This window comes from Herpailurus yagouaroundi, unplaced genomic scaffold (assembly GCF_014898765.1).
Source record: "Herpailurus yagouaroundi ecotype Mexico unplaced genomic scaffold, PumYag 29, whole genome shotgun sequence".
Lineage (NCBI taxonomy): Eukaryota > Metazoa > Chordata > Mammalia > Carnivora > Felidae > Herpailurus > Herpailurus yagouaroundi.
The window spans coordinates 4,328,588-4,354,643 of record NW_024412377.1 but is presented as its reverse complement, the minus strand read 5'-3'; the positions used below and the strand labels follow the sequence as shown (position 1 = coordinate 4,354,643).

Genomic DNA, 26,056 nt, shown 5'->3' with positions numbered 1-26,056 from the left:
CGCTTCCCCGCACGCTGCTCCAAGCCCAGTCCCTGCTGGTCACGCCGGGAGGCCCTGGCAGGCAGATTCCTTCTGTGCACCTCTGAATCCAGCCGCCCGGACAAGACCCCATGCCTGGATCTCGCCGGATGTAACCGTCTGTGGACGTGAGTCAACGACTGCACTGCTAACCTGAGGGAATCTCACCAAATCCCTTCCTCCAGTTGGAAGAGAAGCCCTTTCCCGCCAAGGTCTCCACATCCGAGTCCACAGGCCCCATTTTTAGGGCCTTGAAGAGCAGTAGCACAAGGACCAAAAAGGGAATTGGCTTCATAACTCTTGTAATACTCGTCAGTATTTATAACAAATACTGTATTTACAACAAATCAGTTTATAACAAAACAGTATTTATAACAAATCGGTTATAGATTTTTATAATAAATATAAGGGCGGCATAATGAATCTGTGAAGCTGCGGCCATAAACCCCACTGCCCTCCAGGGCGGAGTTTGCTGGTTCGGGTGGATTTGGAGTCCTCAGAAATTCCTCTCTTAGGATTTTGCAGATCTTTTTTCCTTTTTTCAGTTCTAGAAAAAAAGTGGCAGCCTGATTTCCCTGTACTTGTTTTTCACCTCAGCACATGGTTTCCTTTCCAATATTAACTTATTTCACAGACCGCCCGTGGGGGGGCACCCACCCACCCTCAGGCGACCCTCTGGCCAGGGGTGAGTGAGCCCTGTGGCCGGCGAGGGAGGGAGGGGTGTGGAGGTTTGCAGGGCTGAGGGAGCCTACCAGTAAGGCAAGGGCGCCCTCTCGCTTCCCTGCAGGGAGACAGCAGCCAGAGCTTCTGGAAGGCTGCGGCAGCGGGGAGGGGGCAGGAGGGGGGGGGGTAGACCGCAATGCCCACCTGACACCCCCTCGCCCCCCTAGCAGGCAGCAGCGGGCAGTGGGGGACACCTGTCGGCGGACACAGCCCATCCAGGAACCCGATAAAGCCAAAACAAAGCGTCGGCCGTTACGTGGCTCCCTCCCGGCTTCAGCTTTCCTTCTTCCAGGGCAGACAGCGGCAGGCAGGCCATCGAAACACCAAACTCCACCCTCCGGTCACAGCTAAAAGGAGGACTTGGTATTTTAAAAATCCTGGTTCAGGGGCCCCTGAGAGGCTCAGTCGGTTGGGCGTCCGACTTCGGCTCAGGTCACGATCTCAGGGTCTGTGAGTTCGAGCCCCTTGTGCTGACAGCTCAGAGCCTGGAGCCTGCTTCGGATTCTGGGTCTCCCTCTCTCTCTCTCTGCCCCTCCCCTGCTCAGGCTCTATCTGTCTCTCTCAAAAATAAACATTAAAAAAAATTAGAATAAAAATTCTGGTTCATATCTGGATTCCAATTTTCCATAAAAGAAAAAAAAAAAAAAAAAAAAAGCACCTTGAGTCCTAAATCTAGTTGCTGCTGCTTTTGGTAACGTGAAAAACATTTTCACTCACTAAAGCTTTACTGTCTGTTTGTTCCAGACTTTCTTTGGTATGTAATAACGGAAGCAAGGGAAGCGTGACCACGTCCCCATAATAGTTTTCAATTAGCAATAATCGCGCCTCGGATAAACCCCATTGGCTACGATACTGCCACTGCGCAAAGCTACGTCCCCATAATAAACCAGTGAGCATCTCAGGCAATTTCTGGGTGGCGCCTTCTGGGAGCAACATGCTCGCACGTGCGCGTACAACCCCCCTCCCCCCCGCCTCCAGAAGGCTCGTGATCTATTAGGAAGATGAAATTGAAAAGGAAATGCCACTTTCTTGCCATGATATAGCAGATGTCAAAAGGAAGAGAAGATCAACTGGCCAGCGATGATTCCAGGACTGAACACCAGAAGAGACAAAAACAATCCTTCTGGACCCCTTCAGGTGGTTCTGAGGGGAGAAGGGACCCACGTGACGTGGGCGAAGGGGCCCATCGCAGAAAGGGTGGACAGAGATCATGGAGGACGAGGTTGCCCCCGAGGGCAGCCGACGTTCGCTCGGCGCTCCAAGAGACATGGGACACACAGGTGGAGACCGAGGGTGTCAGGGCCTCCCAAACTCAGGCAGGACCCCCTTCCCGGCACCAGACCTATCCCTGGGGTCTTCCGAAACTTTGCAACGAGCTAAAAATCCAGGACACGAAGAGCGAGGGAGGCCAGCCCCGAACACCCCAACTGCTTTGATCTGTACTCCAGACAGAGTTCAGCACCATTCATTATACCTTGATCTCTGTGGACCCCGCCCATCTGAGTTTCTCGAAAAGCGGCACATAGGGTGCTTAACCTCTCTGTGCCACGGTTTGTTCCTCTGGAGGTGGGAAGGACCCCTGCGCCCTGGCGGCGGGGGTGGTGACGGCGTGCCAGGCCCCTGAAGTCATTAGCTCACGTCCATGAATGGTCCAGGCCCAGTGCCCCAGCCATGCCGACCCACCAAGTGCTCACGACGTCAGCCTCCTCTCAGCGTCAGGCCCACCTGCGTGGCCTTGGCCGGAGGCCCCGGTGCCCCACACCTGCGTGTACCGGGAGAGGGGCCGAGGGAGGGGAGGAGGCGCCAGGGACAGAGGAAGACGGCAGAAGCCGGGCGAGTCAAGATGGAGCTACAACTACCGGCTGGGTTTGGAGCGTGCTTTTCCAGAGCCCGCCTTGGCGAGGACCCGCACGGTAAGCGTAAAGGCCGACCGCGAAGGCCAAGGCCGACGGCAAACCTCCACATTTCACGAGCCAGGAGGCTTCAGGCTCACCATCGAAACACATCAAGCCGGGCGGCTCTCATCACTGGTTGCTGCGTGATGAGAATTTCCACCGTCCGGGCCAGCTGTCCACAGGGAGCCACAGATCAGGCCACAGTCTGGAAGCTCACGGGACTCAATGATGGAAGTGGAGGTTTTTCTGCCCAAACCGGGCAGCGGCTCTAAGCTCACCGGAGGACCACAAGGGTGGCCGCGCTGCTTGTGAAGAGCCCCCCACCCCCCCGCCCGCCGCAGTCAGGATGTGTCATCACTTTGGTCCCACCTCAGGTCTGCCTTGTGGCCCCGAGACCCCGCTCCCAGGGCCGGGCTCCAGCGTCCTCACCTAGGGCAGAGCTGCCCCGGCTAGGCTCCAGAGCCCTTCCGTCTTCACAACCCTCTCGTGATTCCCCTGGAGCCGAGCACACACCTGCTGAGTAGGCTTGCATTTGGCCACAGCCGTCCACACCCATCACCGTGGAGACACTCGGGACTTTGGGAGATTCACCGAAATCTGCGAGCCACCCGCTTCTTACCAAAACTTTAAAGGACCCACAAGAGAACCTTCGTGTGACCTGTAACACTTGTCCGTGCCTCAGATACCCGGGTTCAGAGGTCACGGACAGAGAGCGCAGCACCTGCAAGAACCCAAGTTGTGTTTCCTGATCTTGCCCGCAGTTCACTCCAGGGCCTCGTAAGTCGCGGGCTGGCCCTTGCCCGGGACCCACTGAAGCCGGGAGACGAAAGGTGCGTGGAACTGCCAGCTTTGTCCACGGTGCCTCGTGACAAATGACTTCTGAACTGCCCCACCCCCACGGCGCTGTGGAAGCACAGCGAGGAAAGCGAGTTTCAAGCCGTTCTTGACAAGAATTAGCCCCAACTGTGGGGTGTGTGGGCTGTTGTGTTTCATCCTTTCTCGGGCAGCCTCCTCTGGTCGTGTAAGTTCCCCCCGACGGGCCAGGACTCTGCCACTTAGCAAATACCGATAGCACGCCCTTCTCCTGTCCCAAGTTTCGGGAAGATCATCACAGGGCGAGGGCAACAAACCGCGCACACGGGGGCCGGTCTGTCTGCATCGCAGAGGTCCCACCTCCCGCGCTGCACACGGAACGCCAGGAACCTGGGAGAGAGACAGCGAGGACACGAGGCCCCAGGCAACTCCAAGAGGCGGTCACGGAGCAGTGGCCACAAGGGAGCTAATTTGGAATCGGGGGATGTCCCGCGGACGGAGTCACTGTCGTGACCTGCAGGTGACCGACCTGAAGCCGTCCCAGGATAGGGGGTGCAGGTATCCCCAACTGGGGCGGGGCGGGGTGCGGGCGCTTACGTTTCAGGCAACTGCAGTCTCCCCACCCCCTTCCCCGAGGCCCCGGGCTCACAGGCGTGACCTACCAACTGAGCGGGCTTCTCCCAGGGGCCGGGGGCTCCTGCAGATCGCGCCTTTCAGAGAACCGTGGGCAGAAGCCCACCGGGGGTGTGGGGCCACTGCCCCCCCACCCTGCCCAGCCCATCAGGTGGCCTTGCCGGTCCCGTCCCACCTGCCCGTAGCTGCCCGCGGCCACCCCTGCTCACCCGGGCCACCTCAACGTCCTCCTCCTGCCCGCTCTCCGATGAGCGGCCACAGTGACCTGGAAGCCCTCCCACTTCCCGTCCGTCCCGGCTCACCTCCCTCTAGCCTCCGCTTCTGCACCTGCTCCCGGCCACCGGCCTCTTACGGTGCCACCAACGCGCCAGCTCCTTAACCCTAACCCTAACCCAGCTCAAGCCCTCTCCTGGTCGGTCCTATTCGCAGACACACCTGTCACTCTGCCTCCAGCCACAACAGTGACATCTGGCACATCAGTTGCTTTCTGGGGGTTTCTGCAGCCTTGCTGGAACTCAGGTGCACCTGCTTGGAGCACCCTCGAAACCTCTGTGGAAGGGAGGAGCGGATGAGGGTTGTACCAGGCTGTGGCTGAGGATTCTGGCACGCGCGCTCCACGCAGGGGGGCGGCGGGGGGGGGGGGCTGCAGCTGACAGTCGCTGCTCTGTAACAATTTTTAGATACTTCCTCGTAAGTTCTAAATGTGTCACATTTTAAGTTACATTCTGTTTGGCTGTTTCAAATGTGTTATTTCTGAGTGATATAATTTGACCTACGAGAGACGGAGACGGAGCGTTTCACTGGAAAGTCTTATCAGTACGCAGCGGTATCACACATCCCCTTGTCAGAAACGGCACGTAAATAGCGTCGTTTGAGTGGCGTTCCTGAACCCGCCGGGCTGGCGTGGAATGCGAGCGCAGACTGCCTTTCGGCCCCATTTCTTCTGCGCACAGCCTGGCACGTCGGCTGGATTCCGATTTCCTGAACCAGTGATAAAATAATTTTTCGCTGCTCTATTTAGAAACTTCAGGGATATGAACTTAGAGAAGCTCCCCCTCCTCTTGAAAGGAAAGCAAACGTTCAAACACAGACACCACCTGGTTTCCAAAGTTTATTAAAAATCAAAGAATAGAAAAACTTTACATAAAAATATGTCAATTTTAGCTTCCACATTGTTGTCCACACACAAAAAAAAATCGAAACATGATATCGTTTTGTTCAACCTGTAGCGCGTGACCACAGTGGTAGCCAGGCCAATTCATTCGGTTCACCATGACGGGGACGGGGTGTGGCGCCTGTGTCTACGAATCGAGCTTTAAAATGCACACCCCCCGGGGCCCTCGCCCCGCGGTGGCTCCTTGATATAGGGTTACAGTCAATATTGCTAATGTGCGGAGATTAGTACAGGCCTACGTATCAGTTTTTATAAATATTTCTTTATCAATAGATTCACAATTTAAATATCTTTAAATATTTTTGATAACTTTCGATCAACAAGAACTGCAGACATGTGCTACTCTGTTCTGGAACGCCGCGCCCACCCCCCCCCCCACCACCACCCCGACAGCCCACAGCCCCAGCTCTCGACGGCGCTGTGAGCCAGTCCTGGGTCCGAGGCCGGCCGCAACAATGCGGAGCCGCCCTCCCTGGGGCCCCACCACCAGGCCGCACTCCAGAGCGCCCACTCGGCACATCGATCAGGTGTCATGGCAGTAAGTCTCGCGACTCGACGTTCTCCACTAGTGGACTTCAAAGACCAGCCTACCTGTAGTGTTCAGCAGGGCCGGAACCCCCATTTTAGAACTGGGGGCTCAGACGGCCTCTGAGATGCAGCCAACAACACCCAGGACAACTGTGGTGCTCCGAAAACTCAGGGTTAGGCAGGATGGACATATTCTTGTTGAGAACAAGGCCAAGGACAGTGGCCGCCGCGGCAGACTGCGCCCGCGTACTACGCCTGTAGGCTTCTCCAGTCAGGCGCCAGCTGCCCCCGGCCCCACCCCTGGGCTGTGCTCTCCTGCAATACGTTAAAAATACTCCCCACGGTGCACTGAGCAGCTGAAGGACTCCTCATAGGTTTGCTCTTAACAGAACGAAGGCATACTGCTATACAGATTCCTCAATGGAATCAACATAATTCCTTTCTCCACATTCCTAAAACTGGGTACCATTGTCCGTACTGATATTCACCAGACCCATCCTTACAGGCCACGTTACTAAAACTGACGGAAGCATCTCAAAGTTCACATTTGTTTTTTTAGGATTTTATAATGTGACAACCCTTTCTCCCCCTAGAAAGTTCTGGCACTTTAAATGCTGGATTTGTTGTCTACTTTAAAAGAACCAAAAACCAAAACGTTAAGCTCAGCGGTCAGAGCGAGACAACAGACGGGGCCGGAGGGCAGGGCCGGCGGGCAGCTGGTCAGAGGGCTTGGGGGCCGAGCCGCTTCCGAGAACCGCCGGGGCCACTCGGCTCCCCCGCTGGGCGCCGAGAGGCCTCGCCCGCATCTGACCAAAAGGAAAACACGAAAACAAACCCCGAGCCCCTCACTCGCGGTGTTGGTAACGGTGCTCATCAGACAACCAGCCGACACGATGAACCCAACTTAGAAAATGCGACTCGGGAAAGGACCTAAGCTTGTTTAAAAAAAACCTCCTCCCTTAAATATAACTTATGTGAAAATATGAATTAAATAAAAATATCTGAGTTATTGCACAAATCATAACTTTTCAGTATTTACATAGAAAAACAGTTCTGACACGGGACACGAAGCGTGAGGGCAGTGAGACGATGGCGGCCTCCCCGCCCCGCCCGCCGAGGAGGACACGAGACCGGGGTCGGCCTCTGTCGCTCCGACAGACGCACCACGAAAACAGCCGCACCGCGAGGGAGCCAGACCCGCTGCCGAGGAGCGCCGAGGCCGACGTCGTGTCCTGCAGGCCCCGTCCAGGCCCGCCCAGGCGCCGAGGGAGACGCCCCGGCAGGCGGAGGACAGCGTCCGCGCCGAGTAAGGCTTCACAGACGAGCACAGGGAGCTGTTCTTGAAGATGGACGCGACCACCACACGAGGAACATGCAGAGTGAGCGGCGGCGGGCGCCCCGAGGGGCCCGGCCCACGTGCTGGATGCTGGTCTCAGCTGCCGGCCGGGCGCGAGGCCGCCCGGCGTGAGTCTGCGGAGAGCGGGGGCCGGGAGGCGCCGTCGGGGCCATTATCTGCTCAGACTGACAGGCAGGCTGTCCCTCGTGTGTGTGTGTTTTTTCCTCCTCCAGCCGGTGCGGTTGTACTGGTGGTGGCCCCGGTTGCCCACGGGGGGCCGCACGCCTCCGCTGCCCACAGAGCCGTACGTGCCGCCCTGGCCGTGGCTGTGCGAGCCTTTCACGGACAGTTTCATGCCACTGTGCTGCTGGAGAGACAGAGGGGACAGCAGGGTCACAGGCCGCCCCGGAGCCACCGGGCGCCACGGCCACGGGAGGCCCCCCACCCGGCTGCCGCGGAGCGTCCCCCCAGCCCCGGGCCCCCCCCCCCCCCACGCCCCGGCCCGTGCACGGGGACGGCGCACACAGGCTGCCCGTGGCGGCCACGCAGCAGTCTGGTCCCCGCTGCACGCACAGTGTCCCCGTGACACTAAATGTGGAGGAGTTGAGAGAAAGTCGCCTCTTCCAGGTCACGTCGGCCACTGCATGTGAGGTGGGAAGTCCCACGCCCACTCGGCGACCCACCCGGGTCAAACCACACACATTCCCGCCCAAAGATGTTAGCACCACACTTCCAACTGGTCCTATGTGTCCACAGAACTAAGGGGCCCCTCGGCTTTTTTCCTCCGCTTTGGCTCTGAAATTCTGGAACACGTGCACGAGCTCTGTGCCCAGCAGGCTGGGGGCTTGAGCCCCCGGGGGTGTGACGCTGGACACACCGTGGCCGGCGCTTGGCGCTCCTACGCCCGAAGCTCCACGCAAAGCAGAGCGGAGGAAACATGCCCGCGGTCAGGAGTGTCACAGCAAACAAGCAGCAGGGGGTGGGAAGTAAAGCCAAGCAAAGCAAAGGCTCACGAAGGTGCCTCCCTTCTCGAAGTCGTCCCTTCACCCTGTTTCTAGCAGGGCAGCGTGATGCCCGTGGGTGCCATGAACACCCCTCGTGACAGGATGGGTAAATCCAGGAAGGAATGTCTATTACTCGGCCCCAAATAGAAAAACCAGTCAGGACTTAATGACCTAGCTCCAAAGAGCCAGACCTTAAGCATCAAAAATTCACTGGCAAAATACGATCAGATAAGCATCAGAGGAACTGACTGGAGTAATCGAGGGGAATGTCCCCGTATCCTCAGAGACAGGGGACATTCGCCTGGGGACACTGCACCCTCATTCCCACGGGCAGACGCCTGCTCTCGGAAACACTCCGGCGCTTTGAGAGCATACGAAGTTGATGATGACCTGTTTTCCCATCACCCAAGTTTCTCACGTGCAGCATCTGGAGAAGCCACAGGGGAACGGACATGAGCATTCACAGGGACCCCAGTGAAACCAGGTCAGATGCGGGCCCTCCCAGCACACCCCGGCCCCTCTCCACCCCAGGGCGCACACACAAAGAAGGGGGGTGAGATCACAGGGCGACACCTTGCACTGGGCCACGCCAGCATTTGTTCTGGATTGTACCACTGGCTTCTTGAAATCCAAAGCATTTGGCATATAATTAACAAATGAACATGAAAACAAAATATTCCCCACTTTCAACCTTCTTTCCAACTTCAGTTTTATGCTAACAGGTTCAATCAAAGAATTATGAGAGATGCTTAAAACTATATTACACTTGAAAATACCTTAATACGTTTCTTTCATTACAAACAAAAGCAAACATGCATTTTGTTATGGATTATCAGAAAACAATTCCACCTTAAAGAACGTCTCTGTGGGGCAGTTAAACATCCAACTTGAGCGCAGGTCACGATCTGGCAGTTCATGAGTTCGAGCCCCACCGTTGCACTCTGTGCTGACAGCTCAGAGCCTGGAGCCTGCCTCGAATTCTGTCTCCCTCTCTCTCTGCCCCTCCCCCCCACTCGTTCTCCCTCTGTCTCTCAAAATAATCAAACTTAAAAGAATCGTAAGAGTAAATAAATAGTAAAGAGCATCTCTGTGGAGCCCTGTCTCAGGCGGAGAAAGCATGGAGCCCCGGCCTGTCACAGACCCGCGTGGGTGGGCACCACCAGCAAGGGGGGCGGCCTACCTTGTGATACAGGTGAGAACTCGAGAGCGGGTTGGGAGATGCGGACGGAATGGCCGGGGAAGACATGTGGTGAACGGCTTTCAACGCTGGAGCTCCTTCGACGCCAACCTGTCTGCAAGCGACAGGGGCCACCCCGAGGGTCGGTGGAGGTATCGTGAACCTGGTCTAGGAACAGAAGGAGCAGAGACATCAGCGAGGCAGCAAGCCGACAGAGGTCACGGTCCCAGTTGTCATGCTGAGCCCGAGAAGGGAGGGCGCTACTTCGGAACAGCACTTGGCAAACAGGTTCACGAACGTTGCTTGTGTTTTCCTATCACCTGACAAGACTTTGTTTTGCCGCAAGAATACTTCGCATTCTGAAACAGCATTTGCAGTATGAAGTCTGCCCGGGAGGCCAAGTCATAAAAGCTTTTGCTCTTCCTGGAAGACCAAACACCAATGTAACAAACGAGTCACCAGACTGACAAGCAGCCCTCACGTCTCTGGAAAGAGCTGAAGCATAGTCCCCGCCCCAACACAGGCTCGGAGGCCGCGCGCTGGCCTGTGAAGGGGTGCTGGGGAAGGCTGGCCCCTCCCCGTCCTCTCCGGCCCCTGGACTGCTTCTGTTTCTGCACAGGGTGCCCCTGGGAACTCTCTCAGACCGTTGAGAAAGGCACTGCCCACATCCTAGAATCCTCGGTGTGCCCCACAGACCCCTGGGGACTGCAGCCCCCACCCTGAACAGCGCCTGGAACAGGTTGCCGGGACAGGTGCTGGGGTGTCCCAGATGGCACTCTGAGGCTGTGACACCTGCAGCCGCAGGGCGACAAGGGCACCGGACACAGGCAGTGGCCCTTCCTTACGCTCTACCAAACGAAGCTCCCCACCGGGGCCTGCAGCGCACACGGGCCCTCTCTCTTGTCGGTGGGCGCTCTGCCCTGCCCAGGAGCTGGCATCACCGGGAAGAGCCCACTGGGTCTGACAGACTCATGCCCCAGCTCCACGTGCCCGTTTCGTCTCGAGCGGGGGACACCTCCATGGAGACCGCACGCACGAGGTATTGCAGACAGGAGTGGTTTACTCAGTCACTCTGCTAGAAGTAATGTCTGAAGTTCAGAAAGAAAACGAAGTGGGCCTCAAGCCGTGGCTTCAAATCTGAACCACCGCAGCTTTAGGCTCACTCACTGTCAGCACGAGTGACAGAGCAGACCACGGCACCAGCACCCGGCCTTCGACCCATCCCCCAAACATTCCTGCACTTCCTGCGAGAATCACATGGTCGGCATTGGCTGGACCACCACGCAGCGGCCGCACTGGCCTTTGGGGGACCGGGGGCCTCAGGCAAGGTCAGACCCGATGACTGATCCAGGAAGACCGTGGCCACTACCACCCCCAGAGTTCGTGGCAGAATATATTTTGTTTTTAATTTTTTTTTTAAGTTTGTTTATCGAGAGAGAGAGTACGAACAGGGGAGGGCCAGAGAGAGGGAGGGAGAGAGAATCCCAAGCAGGCTCCACGTGGACAGTGTGGAGGCCGACGTGGGGCTCCAACTCACGAACCGTGAGATCATGACCTGAGCCGCAATCCAAAGTCGGACGTTTAACCGACTGAGCCCCCCAGGCGCCCCCAGAATCCACGTTCATAGCACAGGAAGCCGCCTCAGCATTACACCCGCACGCAGTTCCCGGGAGCTCTAGCGGGGCCCTCCCGCCTGCCACCGTCGCCACCCCGTGTCACGGCACGCTGCCCTCGGCCTGCGGTCTGGGGCACGTCCTGTGAGGACACCCTCCCGGGGCAAAGCTCCAAGCCACAGAGAAATGAGCCCGTACGTTTGCACCCACGTCCCTCTACGCTCACCTCATAACCCGCACTGTAGAGATGACCTTTCTTGAAAGGCAAATCCACGTGTTGGGTTTCTCCACACACGTACTCAATTGTGTGTAATTGGGAAGAGCCACCAGATTTAGTGTTTTTTGAGATTACCTTTCAGACATCTAGTTTTGTCTAAATTAAAAAACAACAACAACAGGAAACATATTCTAACAGAAAAAGCCCTATAAATACTAGCTAATGAGTGACATGAGAGAGTCGAAGTTTTTGGAGACCGGGAGAGGACACAGAGACCACGGCCCCTCCCTGCCCAGGGGCAGTGCCAGACCCGCCAACGACAACAGTCGCACACGGGGCTCAGAGGCGTCTTGAGACAGATGGTCGGCCCGCTCCCCGTCAAGAGCCCTGTCAGAGTGGGAGGCCAGCTGTCCCCCCAGCGCACGCCTGCCCAGAGTGGGCCTCGGGGACGCGCTCTCCCGCAGAACGACCCAAGTCACAGCCCACCAATCCGCGAAAGATGAGGGTTTCCTGCGAGGCAGAAACGTGCCTGCCGCAGAGTTCAGGAGTCGTTTACGCCTCAACAGCATCGGCCGGTCCCAGGGCCCGCCCCCAGGACGGGCGCCGGCCGGCCACGTACCTGAGTGTTAGTTGTCACGACCAGCGTCCTGGAGGTGGCGGGCTGGGCTTTGCCGCTCGTCATCGGCAAGGCGGTGGGCAGGCTGGCCAGCAGGGGGGTGGGCGCCTGCAGGCTGAACTGGTAGACGCTGGGCGTCACGCAGGGCGGCGTGTCGGAATCCTGTAAGCAGGAACAACGGCGGGGAGCTGAAGACAGGCGCGCCGACGCGAACGTCGGGAGCCCACGTGCCCATCGGCCCCCGCCACAGGAGCCCGAGGCTGCCCAACGGGGCCTCCAGTCGTCTCCGGACCGAACGGCATTCGAACCGTGCAGGAGACCCCTCGCGTCAACGTTTCGTCTCCAGACGGCCTTTGAAAAACCACTCGAGGGCGTCCGCCCTAGCGACGTGTGGACAGCATGCCGGCTCCTGGGGCCCGCGGAGACCGGGGTCCCCGAATGTCGGCAGAGGCCCGCAGCAGAGCGGGGACCCGTCGGTGCGGTCTTGGGGTGCCCCCCACCCACACACGCACGGAGGGGAGAGGACCCCGGGCTGCTAGAGTTCAAAGGCCAGCCAGAGACGTCTCCCGGCCGGCGCACTCACAATGTCGCTTCCCGACAGCGAGGACACAGAGGAGGTGGAGGAGCCGGACGAGAGCAGCTGGGGGCTGGGCAGAGACAGGGTCAGGCGCTGGCTGTAGGCGGACTCCGGGTCCCGGCGCTGAGGCTGGTCCCCGTCACACGCGCTGATTCGCTCCTTTATCTTAATTCTGTCGTCTGCGGGGGAGACAGGCCTGAGTGACCTCACTGAGAGGATGGGGGGGGGGGCGGGGGGCCACAGGTGCCGCTAGGCCCGGACCCGGTGCGAACAAGACCGACCAATTCAATTCCTAATTTTATTCAATTTTCTTAGTTTTTAAAGCTGTGTGTTTCAGCACTGGGACACCTTCAACTGTGCTTAGAACAAGGTGGCTACGGGAACAGTTTCCAGCTGTAAACCTTACGAAATCTGAACACGCAGCCCATGTCTGGGGAGCGTGTGGTGTGCACGCAGGGTCTCACGGGCCCAGCAGCACGGGAGTAAAATCTCTCAAAAATGTTTTATACACGTCGCGTGTTGAACAGAAGTTGAATAAAATACGTGAAAATGAGTTTCACCTGTTTCTTTTCACATTTTTAGTGCAGTTACTAGAAGAGACGCTACAAGTCCACGTGTGGCACACGTCGTACGTCCAGGGGCCTAAATCTCATGGCTGCAAACTCTTACGTTACAGAAGACGAGGCACTTAGTCTGACAGTTACCACGGAGGGACCGAGAGGCACTGCCACACGAGGTGCCAAAGTGCGCAAGTGACAGATGCGAGCAGAAAAGTCTCACCAGGCTCGGGCGCGGGGGGAGCCTTGCCGCCCCACTTCTCCTTGATCCACCTCCGGTAGTCGATCACCTCCTGAGTGACCTTGATGATTCTTCCCAGAGTGCTGCAGGAGGACACGGCGGGGGGTGGTCAGCGGAGGGCGGCAGCTACTATGAGCCCACAAGCCCTTCCGACCCGCTATTCTCTATTTTTAACAACGTATCCCTTTGCTAAGTGAAAGACAGTAGGAAGAAAGCTAAAATAAGTTTACAAAGTATATATAAATTCTGATGCTTGAGCCCAGATGTGCTTTGAGATCATAGCATAGAAATGGTGGGCTCGCTTATACAGACGTCCCGGGGCCAACAGCTACCTACAGAAGACGGTTTCCAGGAGGTGTCTAAGCAGGGGAGTGCCCCCCGGCCCAGCACTCACGAAGGTCGGACATGGCGTTATCCCCTGTGGAGGCAGCCAGGGCCGAGGCTCCCAGCACCCAGCACCGGGCCGAAAGCCCTGCCAGAGAGCACCATGCGCGGAATGAGGCTCGAAACCCTCGACAAGCCGATCACCGGTAGTGCCGGGCCTCAAACTCCCCGTCCGGCACAGTTTCCACGAGCACTGGCCACCACCTCATTGTTCTTCATTCCCACCGCCCCCTCACTCCGTCCGCTCCCCCAGCCATGCCGCAGGCACGTCTCTCAACCCGTACGAGTCCTCTGAAATGGAGACTCAAGAACGAGCACGCACAGGGACGAGGGCTGGGGCCTGTGTGCCCAGAGGCCCAGACGCACTCACTCAGAACTCAGTATGTGCATTTTGAAGACAGCCTCAAGGGAATGCATCACGTTCCCAAGTTTTAAAAAGCCAGAAATCACTTCCCCAAAATCAAACGCCCTGAAGAAACCGCCAAGTCCCCAAACAAGAAAGTTTCGGTGTCAAGCCACCCTGAACTCCTGCCCGGCCTTCCTCATCAGCATCTTTCTGGGCTACAAGGCGGGGGCACATCTGCCAGTAACTTCACGGAAGCAATGACGGGGCAGGCGGGGCAGGCGGGGCAGGCGGGGCCGGCTCCGCGGAGGCCGAGGTGTGTGGCCGCCACACCGGGGGGCCGAGAGCCCAGGACAGCGACAGGGGACTTGCGTTACCTTTCCGAGTCTCTGTTTGGATAGGACCTCGCGAGGGGCGACACGGCATGACTGAGAACAATGTAGGCATAGTCAAACACCTGCTTCACCTGCATGGCCCCATAGGAACTGCGGCCCACGTCATTTCCTGAAAGAGAGAGGCAGCTGTCAAACCCTGCCCAACATCCGGCCCTTGATCCAGATGTTTCCCGTCTTCTCCCGTGAGTCACTCTGCAGCGGGCCCTCCCCACTTCCGGACGCACCAGGAAGGCCGAGCCAGGCGCCTGCCAACACGCTGCCCGTCACTGGCGCCATCTCCTGACGTTCGCGGGCTAAGATCCGGGTCTACCTCTGTGCGATGTCATTCAGAGACAGAGTGACAGTCCGTGAAAAAGTCAGGCAGCTCCCCAGGTGGCAAAGACACCAGAGAGTCAAGGCAGCGACTGTGACCGACCACGGTGGTGCTGGCCAGGCGTGCACGAGGCAGGCGGCTGGCCCGAGACACAGCAATCCCGTCAGCACCGCCGGGACCCGCGGGGAAGCCCGCCCTTCGGGGCGGAAGGCCGCAGGCCCAGACTCTCCCACGGTGAGGACCGGCCGGGCGCGGGGTGCATGGAGCCAACAGGGAAGTCACCAAGTGAGCCACAGTCGAGGAACTTTTGTCACAGGACAGTTTTGAATTTCAATCAGCATCCTTCACAATGCAAGTAAGCAGGACTTTTTTAGGAGACATTCTAAGTATTGGGATTTTTCCTTTTCCAGATTTGGTAATACAATCCAGTGATAACGTGGGCTTTCCTCTTTTAAGTACATTTAAGCAGATAGTGAAGACACTGGAAATACCTCCAACTTAACTGACTGGACACAGACAAACAGACGTGAAACGTGTTCCTACGCTGCTGGGGAATCACTACAGAAAAAGCACGGCATTAAGTCACGTCATTTATGAACGACAGAACAGTCAGCACATTTCCTTTCAAGAGGCTGTTAAGAAGTAAATTCCACACTCCAGCAGCCCCGAAACAAAACAAAACAAAAAAACTGTTACACTTGAGGACATTAAAAAATATATAGTAACTGAACAAGAAATGCCAAATACAGATGTGAAAGACAAGCTGGGGAGAAATAAAGGACAGCGTAATGACAAGGAAAGCTTCCCTAACACTCGCGCGGGATCTCCCAGAACCACTCAGGGTGAAGGGCAGTGTACCTGGAGCTGACATCCCGCCCCCCCACCTTCTCTGTCACCTGTCCGTCACTGATTTTATCACCAACAGTAAGAACAGTGTCTCACCTAATAGATGCTCAATAAACATTTGTGGAATCGATAGATAAAAATTGGGTCAACCTCACTAAACCACGAAAGAAATCTAAATTCGGAGCACCTGGGTGGCTCAGTCGGGTGGGTGTCCGATTTCGGCTCAGGTCATGATCTCACGGTTCATGAGTCTGAGCCCCGCGTCACGCTCTGTGTTGACAGCTGTGTTGACAGCCTGGAGCCTGCTTCGGATTCTGTGTCTCCTTCTCTCTCTGCCCCTCCCTAACTTGTGCTCTATGTCTCTCAAAAAATAAATAATGTAAAAAAAAAAAAAGAAAGAAAAAGAAATCTAAACTCAATGAAAATTTATACTACGTGGTTCTGTTAGACCAGCAAAGATTAAGAAGACTGTCCCTACACTAACGGGGACATGAGCGCCATCAAATCCGCTCGTGGGAATAAAAGTGGAGAAAGAGGAGGCCGCCTCAGGACCGTCTGCGCAGCAATCCTTGTAGCAGAACACGCCTACGCACAGAGGAAAGGGGCCTGGGATGCGCTGTAAACTAGAACGACGAGTTGTAAAGCTGTGTGCATTATGGGGGCCACTTAATTAGTAAGATTACAATAATAAATGTTAATATCTGTGTAGGAAAAACCTGGAGAGATAACACGCCGAAACAGAAGGGGATTGCGGCACACTTTCATTTTCTGTGTGACCTGCTTCTCAGAAGTGAATGGTCTACGATGGATATGCGGATATGTTATACTTTACTAATCATAAAAAATACACTTTTCTTAATTTTCACTTCCTACATTTTTCTGGTTAATCAAGGAATGGAAACAAAACTCAGACGTTGTAAGAACTAGAAGCATTAAACGAAAGAGTTCTGAAGGTATCCCGCTTAACTGTTAGCACAGTAGGAACCCGCCTGGAACCCAGTGCACCGCCCTTGGCTGCAGGGACTGTAGACACGCCCCCTCCCGGCCCCGCCACGGCCACGGCCACGGCCACGGCCACGGTGTGCACTGGAGATACCAGCTAACTCGGAGCAAGGTGCCCTTACCTGGCAACAGAGGGTCCTCAATGCACAGCATCGATGGTCTGTACCCACTGGTCATGGCTTTCATGATCTCTTCTTTGGCGATATAGGCACCTCCTTCTTTTATTCTAATACCAGTTTTCAAGTAATTAAAATTTCTTCCGTAGAGTTCAAAAAATTCTACAAGAAGCATTCCAAGGTTTTCATCAGCTCTCCGGGCATCAATTCTTGGATGCAACTGTAAAAGCAATATATCCACAATTTGGATTCAAGTCACTTTCTAAATAGACGGCATGAAATCAGGAGACCTACAGGTCTCTCCAAGGAAACACCCTCCGGGGCACCTGCTCTCACCAGTTCTGTGAGGACGCTCCGAGCAGCAGAGGTGAGGCCCTAACCGAGCCTGGAGAGCCTTCGTCAACAGAGAGAGTTCAGAAGAAATAAAAGCTTCTCATCTCTGTTTTTTTTATTACAGTTTAATTCTCCGAAATTCGTGACCCACAGAGCGTCTTCCTACTAACGCAGACATGTGATTAACCACAGATTAGCAAATACCGATAAATACGCAGAACGTCTTCTCCACAACGTAGAGTCCTCTGGCCGGTGAATGCAACGTTACAGACTCCATCCAACCTTAATTCCGTTATTCCAAAATACAACCCATAGAGGGCAGTATCAGACCGGAGAGTGTCACAGCGTGACATACAACCAGAATGTGAGATTAATTTTAACTGTGTACAGGTGATTAGTACTGTGTCATAACATTTACACCAAATTTACATCCCTGCTCGTCACACGGATTAGTGCCAGCCTCAGTTTGGTGCCCCATTTTCTGTAAGCGGGTGACGGACTTCTTCTGAACCTAGGACACAGCCTCTCGATACCCTCCTGTTTTGAGAGGCTCGGGAGGCAGGCCTACGCTGCCCACAGTGACAGCCACAAGCCATGTGTGGCCATTCATAGTTAAATTAATTAAAACAGATTAATTGAAAACTCCGTCAGCCTTGCTGGCCAGGCTGCGAGGGCTCAGTGGGCACGTGTGCTCATGGCGCCACCGCGGGACACACGGGGCATCACGCCGGCCAGGGCGGGCCTGGAGGATGACGGCCACGTCCGGGTGAAAGCCACAGTTCCTGAAAACTCACACAGGTCCCTGAGGAGAGACAGCTCCTGGCACCGACAGGTGTTTCTGGGGCTCTCAAGAACTGAGGATGTGCACGTGCCAACGGCACAAGGGCAGCATTCGTGCTCCTGCCCTCCAGTCAAAACCAAGTACCTGAGCGCCACCCAGTGCAAGGCTGGGGCTCTCACCTCTGTGGGCCGCGAAATGGACTCAGACGCTGCTAGGGGCCCAGGTTCGCGGCACGATGCACCGGGCAGCAGGGGGCACGAGGCCAGTGGCAATCCCACGCACACCGCGTGTGGCCTTCTGCAGGGTCACAGGACTGCGCCCGGGACCCCGTGGGGAATGTGCCAGGAGGCACCGAGCCCAGTGCCCGGCACCATAAAAACAGGCAGTAGCCATGACGACAAGGCGACTGAAATAATTCCAATCAGGAAAACGGGAGGGAATCAGAACAGTAGGTTGCACTTAGTTCAAAATAATGGGAAGAATGGGTCCAAGGGCAGCATCACGGAGGCCAAAGTGGAGGCAAAGCGCTGGTAGCAAACTGTAAGAAACTGTAAGAAAACAGGTGTGGAATCCCAGTCTCGCTCTTCTTAACGCGTCTCCGGCAGAGACGTGCCCCGGAGTCAGAGGAGTCAGACTAATGAAAGGCGGTGTGACCATGCCTTGGGCCAGCAGTATGAACAATAAGGAGAAAAAGGGGTCAAACCTTGGATATCAAATCCCAAGCACGATCACAAGTACAAAAATTAACGGTAAACACGGAGGAGTAGCCCGGCACAGCTAAAATACACACGCAAGGTTTGTGTGACGAACAGAGAATCCTTCAAGAAAATGTAAACGGGGTCATCAAGGTTTCCATTCACTTAGAAACTGTCTTACATGGTAACAAGTGTAAGCACAGTTTATCAACGTCCCAGCATTGAACACTCGGGGAGGTTTTCTGCTGACAGGCTGCTCCACGGTCCTCAACAAAACAAGGGCAATGTAAAATTCAAGACCAAGTATTTGTGTCTTGTCAATCTGAGAAAAAAGACTCTCTTTTCAGCAACTTTTTCAATTGTATATGGTACCCAATTTTTTTTTTTGGTGACAAATTTTTAATAAGCCACAGTTAGTAGCCAAGAAAACCAGCTTTTTATGGTCTATCGAAGCACGAGAGCATCCACGTGTACGGAGCCCTCGAGTTCAGACTGGTGCACACCTGACTGCTCTGACCAGACAAGCCTGCCCTCCCTGTAGCAGCTCAATCAACTAAAAAAATAACCTATAAAGTAGAGAAACGAAAGAAGCATTCATCAAAATAATTTTGTCTTGACAATCAGAGGTTCATTTCTCCTGGATGGGAACACAGGAGTAAAGGGCAGCAAGGACCGTGGGAGCATGGAGCAGGGAGTCTGGGACATCACGGAAGCATCTACTCCTACAAAGTCTCAGTGTCAAGGTCTCTAGAGAGAACACACACTCACCTGTAGAAAGCTAATGGCCATTAAAATTAGGCTGTATGAGCTAATTCCACCTGTAAAAACTTCATTCAGGTCCCTCTGCAGGAGGAACTGTTTCAATACTAAAATCAAGTAAGGCAGCAATGAATATTTCTGTAAATTCCAAAAAAAAAAAAAAAAAAAAAAAAGAGGGAGAGAGAGAGAAAATATTGGTTAGTTAATATACCTTGAATGATTTCACATAGCCAATTTCACATAGTAGGAAGAAAAGCTTAATCCTCTTGCCACTTGGAAGGCTCTGGGCCCGTCATCCTCAAACTTTAGGGGCCTGAGAATTCATTATGTGAGGGGCTTATTAAGACATGCCCCACCCCCCACCAAGAGCCACATCCCAGGTTATGGTCCTGCAGGGATGAGGTAGGGACACTTGCATGAACAATCCCCAAAGAGGAGGTCAGGGAACAATGAGTGTTTTCCTTCAAATGATTTCCCATGGCCCGGCTTGCCCTGTGACAGGTGCAGGGTAGGGGGCGAGGAGGCGGAGAGGAGGGATGTGGCAGTGAGCCGGGAAGAACCCGGAAACAACACCCGAGGCACCCAGAGAGGACCAAGTGGGGTGTGTGTGCGCAGCTCATGAGTCGGGAGGACAGGAGCAGAGGGCCACGGAGAGCAGGGTGAAGGGAACAAGGAAGTGCAGAGGCTGGAGAAGCAGGGGGGTGGGGGGTGAGGGGTGGGGGTGGTGGGGAGACAGTGTGGAAGCTGCTGTTGTTCTTCACGTTCTGCTGTGGCAGAGGATAGGGAACAACTGAAGGACCAGGGTCCCTGGGCCTGCAGGAAGAGGCAGCGTCCAGACGGTGACACTGGGGTTGCCTCTGTGAGGGGCTTCACCTCTTTCCCTGTAACAGGAGGGAAAGACCGCCTGTCGCATTGGACCCCCCCCACACCTGCTGGGCTCAGTGAACAAGTCGGCTACCCCGCCCTCAGGCACCGAGACAATCCAAAGTAAGCAAACTACATCAGGACGTCTTCCACTTCCGGTAAACTACCCTTGCAAATCAGGCACACTGAGCTCCAGGGACGGTCAGTTTGTAATAATGAGAAAGAACATTTTAACCAAGCTCTCTAAAATAACACTCTACTTCCTGGTCAGCGTGGAAAGTGAAAACTTACAAAAGAGCTACACAATCTCAAAGCATCTCTAGAAATAATATCGGAGATAAGTAATTCAACTGTATTGCCTTTATCACGAAGACTATCACAGAGTTTAAAGTGAGATGCTGACGTAACAAGGCCCGTTTTTACAGCGCTAACGCGGACGACAGCACCTTCATGTAATTCTTGATGAGCTCCGCTGCCCGGACCCCAGTCTCCATGTTAAAGCTGATGTCGACTTTAACTTCAGTCTCCTGGTCTGTGAGCTTTATTATCGGTACCTGCAGAGATTGAATTTTAAAAAAACAACTAGGTTCTACTGGCCAACATTCACCACAGTCTGATATCAAAATGTTTCCGAACTTGTACAGAGGGGTTTTCTTTTCTAACTCACAAAAGAGCTGAGAGATCATGAGTCCCAGGCTCTAAAGAAGAAAAGAGATTTTGCAGTGTGAACCTTGACCTCATGGGTCCTTGGAGCCCCAGACCCTCCTCCAACCCCCTGACAACAGCCGGTGCTCACCTCTGCCCGGCCCTCTTGGCCGGACTCAGCATCAGTCATGGCCACTACCTGCGGGAAGGCTTGGGCTCCACAAGGAGAAGCTGGCTAAGTTCTTGTCCCGCCCCCGGGGGCACCTGGTGATGGGGCGACACTCCAGGTCCCCAAATTATGTTTGCGAGAATTTTTGCAAACGCTCAAAGGAACTCCAAAGCCAGCTTTTAAATTATGTTTCGTGCTGATGTTTCTCCAAACAATCCTACTTTGGGTTTTCACTAAGACAATTTAACTAAAAAACAAAACCAAAGCAAAACAAAAAAGCAAAACAAACAAAACACAAAAAACCACTTTCCTGAAAACCCAGAGTTAAGAAGCTAGACTGGAAAGGTTCTCATCATAAAGACGTGCAAGGTGCTCAAAACCTGCCTCGTGAGGGCTGCCCAAGCAGCCATACTGACCACACCCCTCCCCACCCCACCCCCCCCAGAAAATGAATTGTGTACTTCCAGAACAAAAGGCAGCCTGGAAGCAACGAAAAAGCACTTTCCCTCACCAAAACGACTGGTCTAATTAAAGGTCTGGATACAGGGTGCGCACCTCTTCTGGGCCCTGAAACACACCTGGCAGGAAACTGCCAAGGCCACACAGGGATGTGACAGGGATGGGCCAGTGGGTGGGGACTGTGACTCCTGGAGACCAGCAAGACCAGCAAGCACGGGCAGCTGCAGCGAGTGTGGTCCAAGAGGGCAGAAAAACAAAATGCTTTCCCAAAGAACTGCCCAGACGGTGTTTCAGAAGGAGCCCACGTGTCCACAGCACAGTCAATTCCTCATGAACAATCCCTGCTCCCCATCACCGCTGGGCGTGGCACCTCCTTGTCTACACTCACGGGACGCTTTCCCAAAACCCCTCCCGGTGCTCGCCTGGCTTACACACACACACCCACACCCACCCACCCACCCACCCCCCCCGCGCCCACGCGCGCACCCTCCTACACACTCAGAGAGTCGAGAGATTAGCGATAATACCACCATACTTATTTCTCGGTCGCTCAATACAGACAAGCTTCCTTCTTAAACACCACTCTCAGGCTGGCCTCCGGAGCCCGGGATGAGAAGCAGGTGAGGCCACCAGCAGAAAAGGCGGCCCGGCGTCAGCTCATGCTTAGAGAACCGAGCAGTGCCGGACCCGCGTGGCTCGGTTCCCCTGAAGTCTACACCGGGCCCCTGGCAGCGGAGGGAGAGGTGTGCACAGCAGCTCCTGTGACACCGACTGGACCGTCTGTCCGCCCCGTGCTCCGAGCCAAGGGCAAGCAGGGCCTTCTTCAGCTCCTCTGCATCTAACCTGGACACTGGTCAGAGACCACCGCCATCTCGTTCCCGTCAAGGACAAACGGCAGAGCCCCAGAGGGCAGGGCGGGGGGGGGGGGGGCTCTGAGAGGCACCACGCGAGGGGCCAGTGAGAGTCGAGGGCCCGAGCAGTGTGTGCCCCAGACTTGGACTTGGGTAAACCTGGATGAGTGCACGTCAGAGCACCCGGATCTTGCAACTTGTCCCTGAGATAAAAGGTCTCCACAGGTACGTGTCTGAACGATGAAAGGAATGGGCAGGTTCTTGCTTAACTAGAAGCCGGCAAACGGTCATTGTCTTCTGTGTAACAAACGCCGTGTTTTAATCACTGGGCTATGGGAGCGAGACTGGGCAGCACAGGAACGCGTCAGTTCCTCACGCATCCGGACAGAGGCTGGCCCTGGCCCAAGCATGCACTTCAGCGCCAAGTACCGTGTGATGCTCTCACAACGTGCCATGAGATACGTGCTCGGCTGGTAGTCCTAACTACTCGAACACGGCTACATTTACACCGGAAGTAGAGAACTCTTCAGAACCCTACGCGGTGACGCCCGTAAACAGCGTGAGCTCAGACACAGGAGAGTCACCGCAGCTGGCAGGTGTGCGAAAGCGCCAACCGGGGCTGAGGGGCCCGAGCCGCCCGCACTTACCGTCGCTTTGTCAAGGACTTTGATGGAGCACGGCTCAGCCACGTTGTGCTTCCGCAGGGCCTGCTCCAACAGCTGCAGAGGAGGGCGCTCCCACTTCCCAAAGACCACCAAGTCGATGTCGCTGGACAGAAGAACACGTGACCGTGAGCCACCTGCTCACATCACTGTGCAGTAACACGCGCACGTGGGGCACACGCTCACAACTCCTTCAAGGGGCACACCCACCCCCACCGAGCACATCCCTCTGAGGGAGAGAAAACGCGGTGTGCAGCTGCTGGTAACGTGTGGGCGGAGAGCCGAGAGGCGGGAAGAACCTCCCAGCATCCTCAGGTAAGTCAGGAGGTTGAAACGCTCCCCAGAGGTTTCCTGGCCCTCCGTCTACACTGTTGTCTACACTGCACCACTCTGGCTGACCTGTGGCTCCTGGGTACCCAGGATCTGTTCCGTTCCCTCCGGGCCCTGCCACGGCTACCCCAAATCCTGGGATTACAGCCCTGTTTAGTCTCCAAGTGTTAACAGTGGGCTCGGAGAAAATAAGCTGTTAACGAAACACTGCACATAAAACTGATCTGGGTATCAAGATAGTTCTTGACGAGGAAATACTGAAGCACAACTTTAGGAGGCTACCTCGTTGGCTGCTTTTCAATTAAATACAAATACAAAATACTGCTTGAATAGAATCCTGCTGGAATCTTCATTGAAACATCAGATCAGTTTTCAAAAACACACCCAAACTTTCAGTTTTCTCTACCGCGTTGTCTTCCCATGGCCCTCCCGCTCATCTTTACGCTCCTAACGGCCAGCATTTCTGCGACACCCCAAATCAAGCGCAAGAGGGGAGATGCAATCAGTTATTATAACACTAGGTTAAACGTTATTTCCGGCCCTGTTCCCTCTGTGCTGCCGTCTCTTCCTTTAGCTTACGTTTCTAGCCTGGGATCTGAATATGAGGAGCCTGCATTTAGCCCTGACCGCACACTCAGATGTCGCCCGCTCCAGCTGAGTGGCCGTCGGGCCGGCCTGTGCAGGGCAGCCTGGTACTCACCTCGTGGGAAGATAGAGGCCTGTACTAAAGCTGCCGAATATCTGTACCTGAAAGAAAAGAGTGGTCGTCTTACAGCACAGGCCAGTGCGAGCAGGCAGCCCTCCACCCCCCCCCATGCCCCCCTGCAGAAGAATTTTTTAAAACTCAAAATTGAGAGATGAAACAATTACTGGCCTTTCCCACAAGTGCTCAGAGCAGAGGACTTTTCAGAGCTGCTTTCAAACCCTCCAACCCCAGGGCGCAGAGGTTGAAAGACAACCGTGTGGGAGGTCATCTTCCAAGAGGAAGGGAATGCAGTGGCCGCCCGCGCCCATGGGGACCCCCCCCACCCCGCCGCGCCCTCCACCAGCCCGGCCATCAGGAGGGGGGCCCACATCAGGATGGGTGCTGTGGGCACAGGACGCTTGCGGAGTGAGGGCAAGGGGTCGGATTTCGGAGTCCGGAAGGTGCCAAGGCGGGGGCCTGAGAACGTGCATTTCTAACAAACTCCTGGGTGATGCCTGCTGCCCCCCCCCCCCCGGGCCGCCCCGGGGGAAGCACGGCCCCGGGCAAGGAGAGCCCAGGCCCCGGCCTGACACAGAAGCACAGTGAACAGGGCACCCACATCAGCTGCTGGCCAGAGGTCCTTAACCACCGTTTCGATCCGTTTCACCACCTCCCGTCTCATGGCTGCTTCTTCAGGACAAGGGGACATGAAGTTATAAAAGTCAATTATTTCCTCATGAAGTCTGGTGGACAAAAGAGAAAACACACGCGTTATTGCTCTGAAAGTCAACCACGTCCACTCTGCTGTTCGATCAACAGGACTCTGGAATAGTCGTTGGGCCCAGAGCACCCCAGCTCTTCTCCCCTCGGCAAGCACAGGACGGAATGAACACGCCGTGGGCGACGGCGGCCCGGCACGCCTGGCCACCACGGGCGGACTCGGGGAAGTCTGCCAGGACACAGAGGCTTCCTCTCGGCCCTGCAGGACCCTCCAGAACAATCCCCGCGGGGACCACGTTCAGAAGCCGAGGGAAGCCCGTCCACAGAGCGCAGAGCGGGGCCGGCCTGGCATCCAGGCCTCCGATCCCACCGCACCCCGCGGACGAGAGCCCCCTCGCCCTTGCCACCACACTTGGGAGTACGCCCCCCAAAGGCGCCAGCTGACCAGGAGGCCCACAAGCAGATGCGGGTGCGGTGCCAGTGCGAGGCCCTCTCTCCCTTAACAGAGATCTCCTTAAGTAGCGGCCGGAAAAGCCCATCCCGTGGCAGACCCTGGCTCATGGAGCTCGGTTTCAGGGCCAAGGATCTACACGGAAGCCTCCTTCTGCAGGAGGGAGATACGGTCATCCTCAGTCACTTTCAGGGATTAAATTATGGGGCAGGTGATCTAATCCTGGGAAGCAAAACAAATCCAATTCACCTACTTCCTCTCTAAGTCTGATCAGTGAACAAAGAAATGACAAAATAGAATCTGCTCGATAACAACATAACGTTAGCGCGACAGCTAGTGGAACAGTCCGCGTGACAGACGGCGACACTTCTCAACAGGACCTGTTAGTGTCAAGTGACAAAGGCAAGGGGCATCACGTCCCCTCACGAGTCACATCGGCCCTCCACTCCCTCGCCTGGAGCTCTGCCCCGGCACCCCCGAAATCCCTGTGCAGCGACCGTTCCTAACACTCAGCAGCCGGCTGACAGGCTCCTGGAGGCCGCTGCAAGCTCGCTGGGGGCTCTAGCTGGCAGTCGGCGATCCCCCACACCTCTGCCCTGGGTACGTCTGCACTGGATGTAGGCCAGTTAGATTCCGGCCACCACTGGAGCTTAAAATCAGGTCTACCATGTTCAGCTTCGTAGGAAATCAAAAAAAAAGAAAATCCCAGCCAAGCACGCTGCTGCCTGAGCCAGCACAAGAGCGTACGGGCTCCAGGGCCTCTCGGGACCCCTCTGATGACAGAGGTGTGAAATTTGGAGGCAAAATTATAAAGACACACATCTAGAGAAGTTAAACAGCTGACCGACCCAAGTCGCAGAAGGGGAATAGCCAAGCTAGCATCTGGAATTCTATCCACATCCCACACGCCTAACCCATGAAAAACATCTAGCAAACGGGGCGTGCCACTTTCCCAAAACGTCACTGCAGGCTGGCACCTGCAGGGTAGAAGGTACCAGGACCGCCAACTTCCTTCTAAGCCGCGTGCAACTCAAGTGACCACCTAAGACTTTCAGCCCCCGACGTCCCAAGCCTCTGCCCTCATCACCCTCAAGGCTCCAGAAAAGGAAGGAGCAGGAGGGACCCCTCGCT

At 55.5% G+C, this 26,056-nt stretch overlaps 1 protein-coding gene and 1 pseudogene across 2 annotated transcripts in view; both read right to left on the bottom strand.

The window, feature by feature from the left end:
- Positions 1-1,425: 1,425 nt before the first annotated feature.
- Positions 1,426-1,611, bottom strand: LOC121017166 (uncharacterized; annotated as a pseudogene).
- A 3,568-nt stretch (positions 1,612-5,179) lies between these two features.
- TENT4A (terminal nucleotidyltransferase 4A) overlaps positions 5,180-26,056 on the bottom strand; it is a 46,604-nt gene continuing 25,727 nt past the window's right edge. Inside the window, exons 2-13 of one of the 2 annotated variants that reach the window (XM_040493682.1) lie at positions 24,374-24,497; positions 23,770-23,816; positions 22,725-22,845; positions 20,400-20,507; positions 19,099-19,227; positions 16,528-16,741; positions 14,227-14,353; positions 13,105-13,205; positions 12,331-12,503; positions 11,751-11,909; positions 9,305-9,469; positions 5,180-7,487 (exon numbers count right to left, since the gene is read on the bottom strand). In XM_040493682.1, the coding sequence (XP_040349616.1) occupies positions 7,293-7,487; positions 9,305-9,469; positions 11,751-11,909; positions 12,331-12,503; positions 13,105-13,205; positions 14,227-14,353; positions 16,528-16,741; positions 19,099-19,227; positions 20,400-20,507; positions 22,725-22,845; positions 23,770-23,816; positions 24,374-24,463 (1,629 nt within the window). In that variant the 5' untranslated portion in view covers positions 24,464-24,497 and the 3' untranslated portion in view covers positions 5,180-7,292. The remainder of the gene's footprint in view (positions 7,488-9,304; positions 9,470-11,750; positions 11,910-12,330; positions 12,504-13,104; positions 13,206-14,226; positions 14,354-16,527; positions 16,742-19,098; positions 19,228-20,399; positions 20,508-22,724; positions 22,846-23,769; positions 23,817-24,373; positions 24,498-26,056) is intronic. The other variant, XM_040493691.1, reaches the window with a different exon arrangement.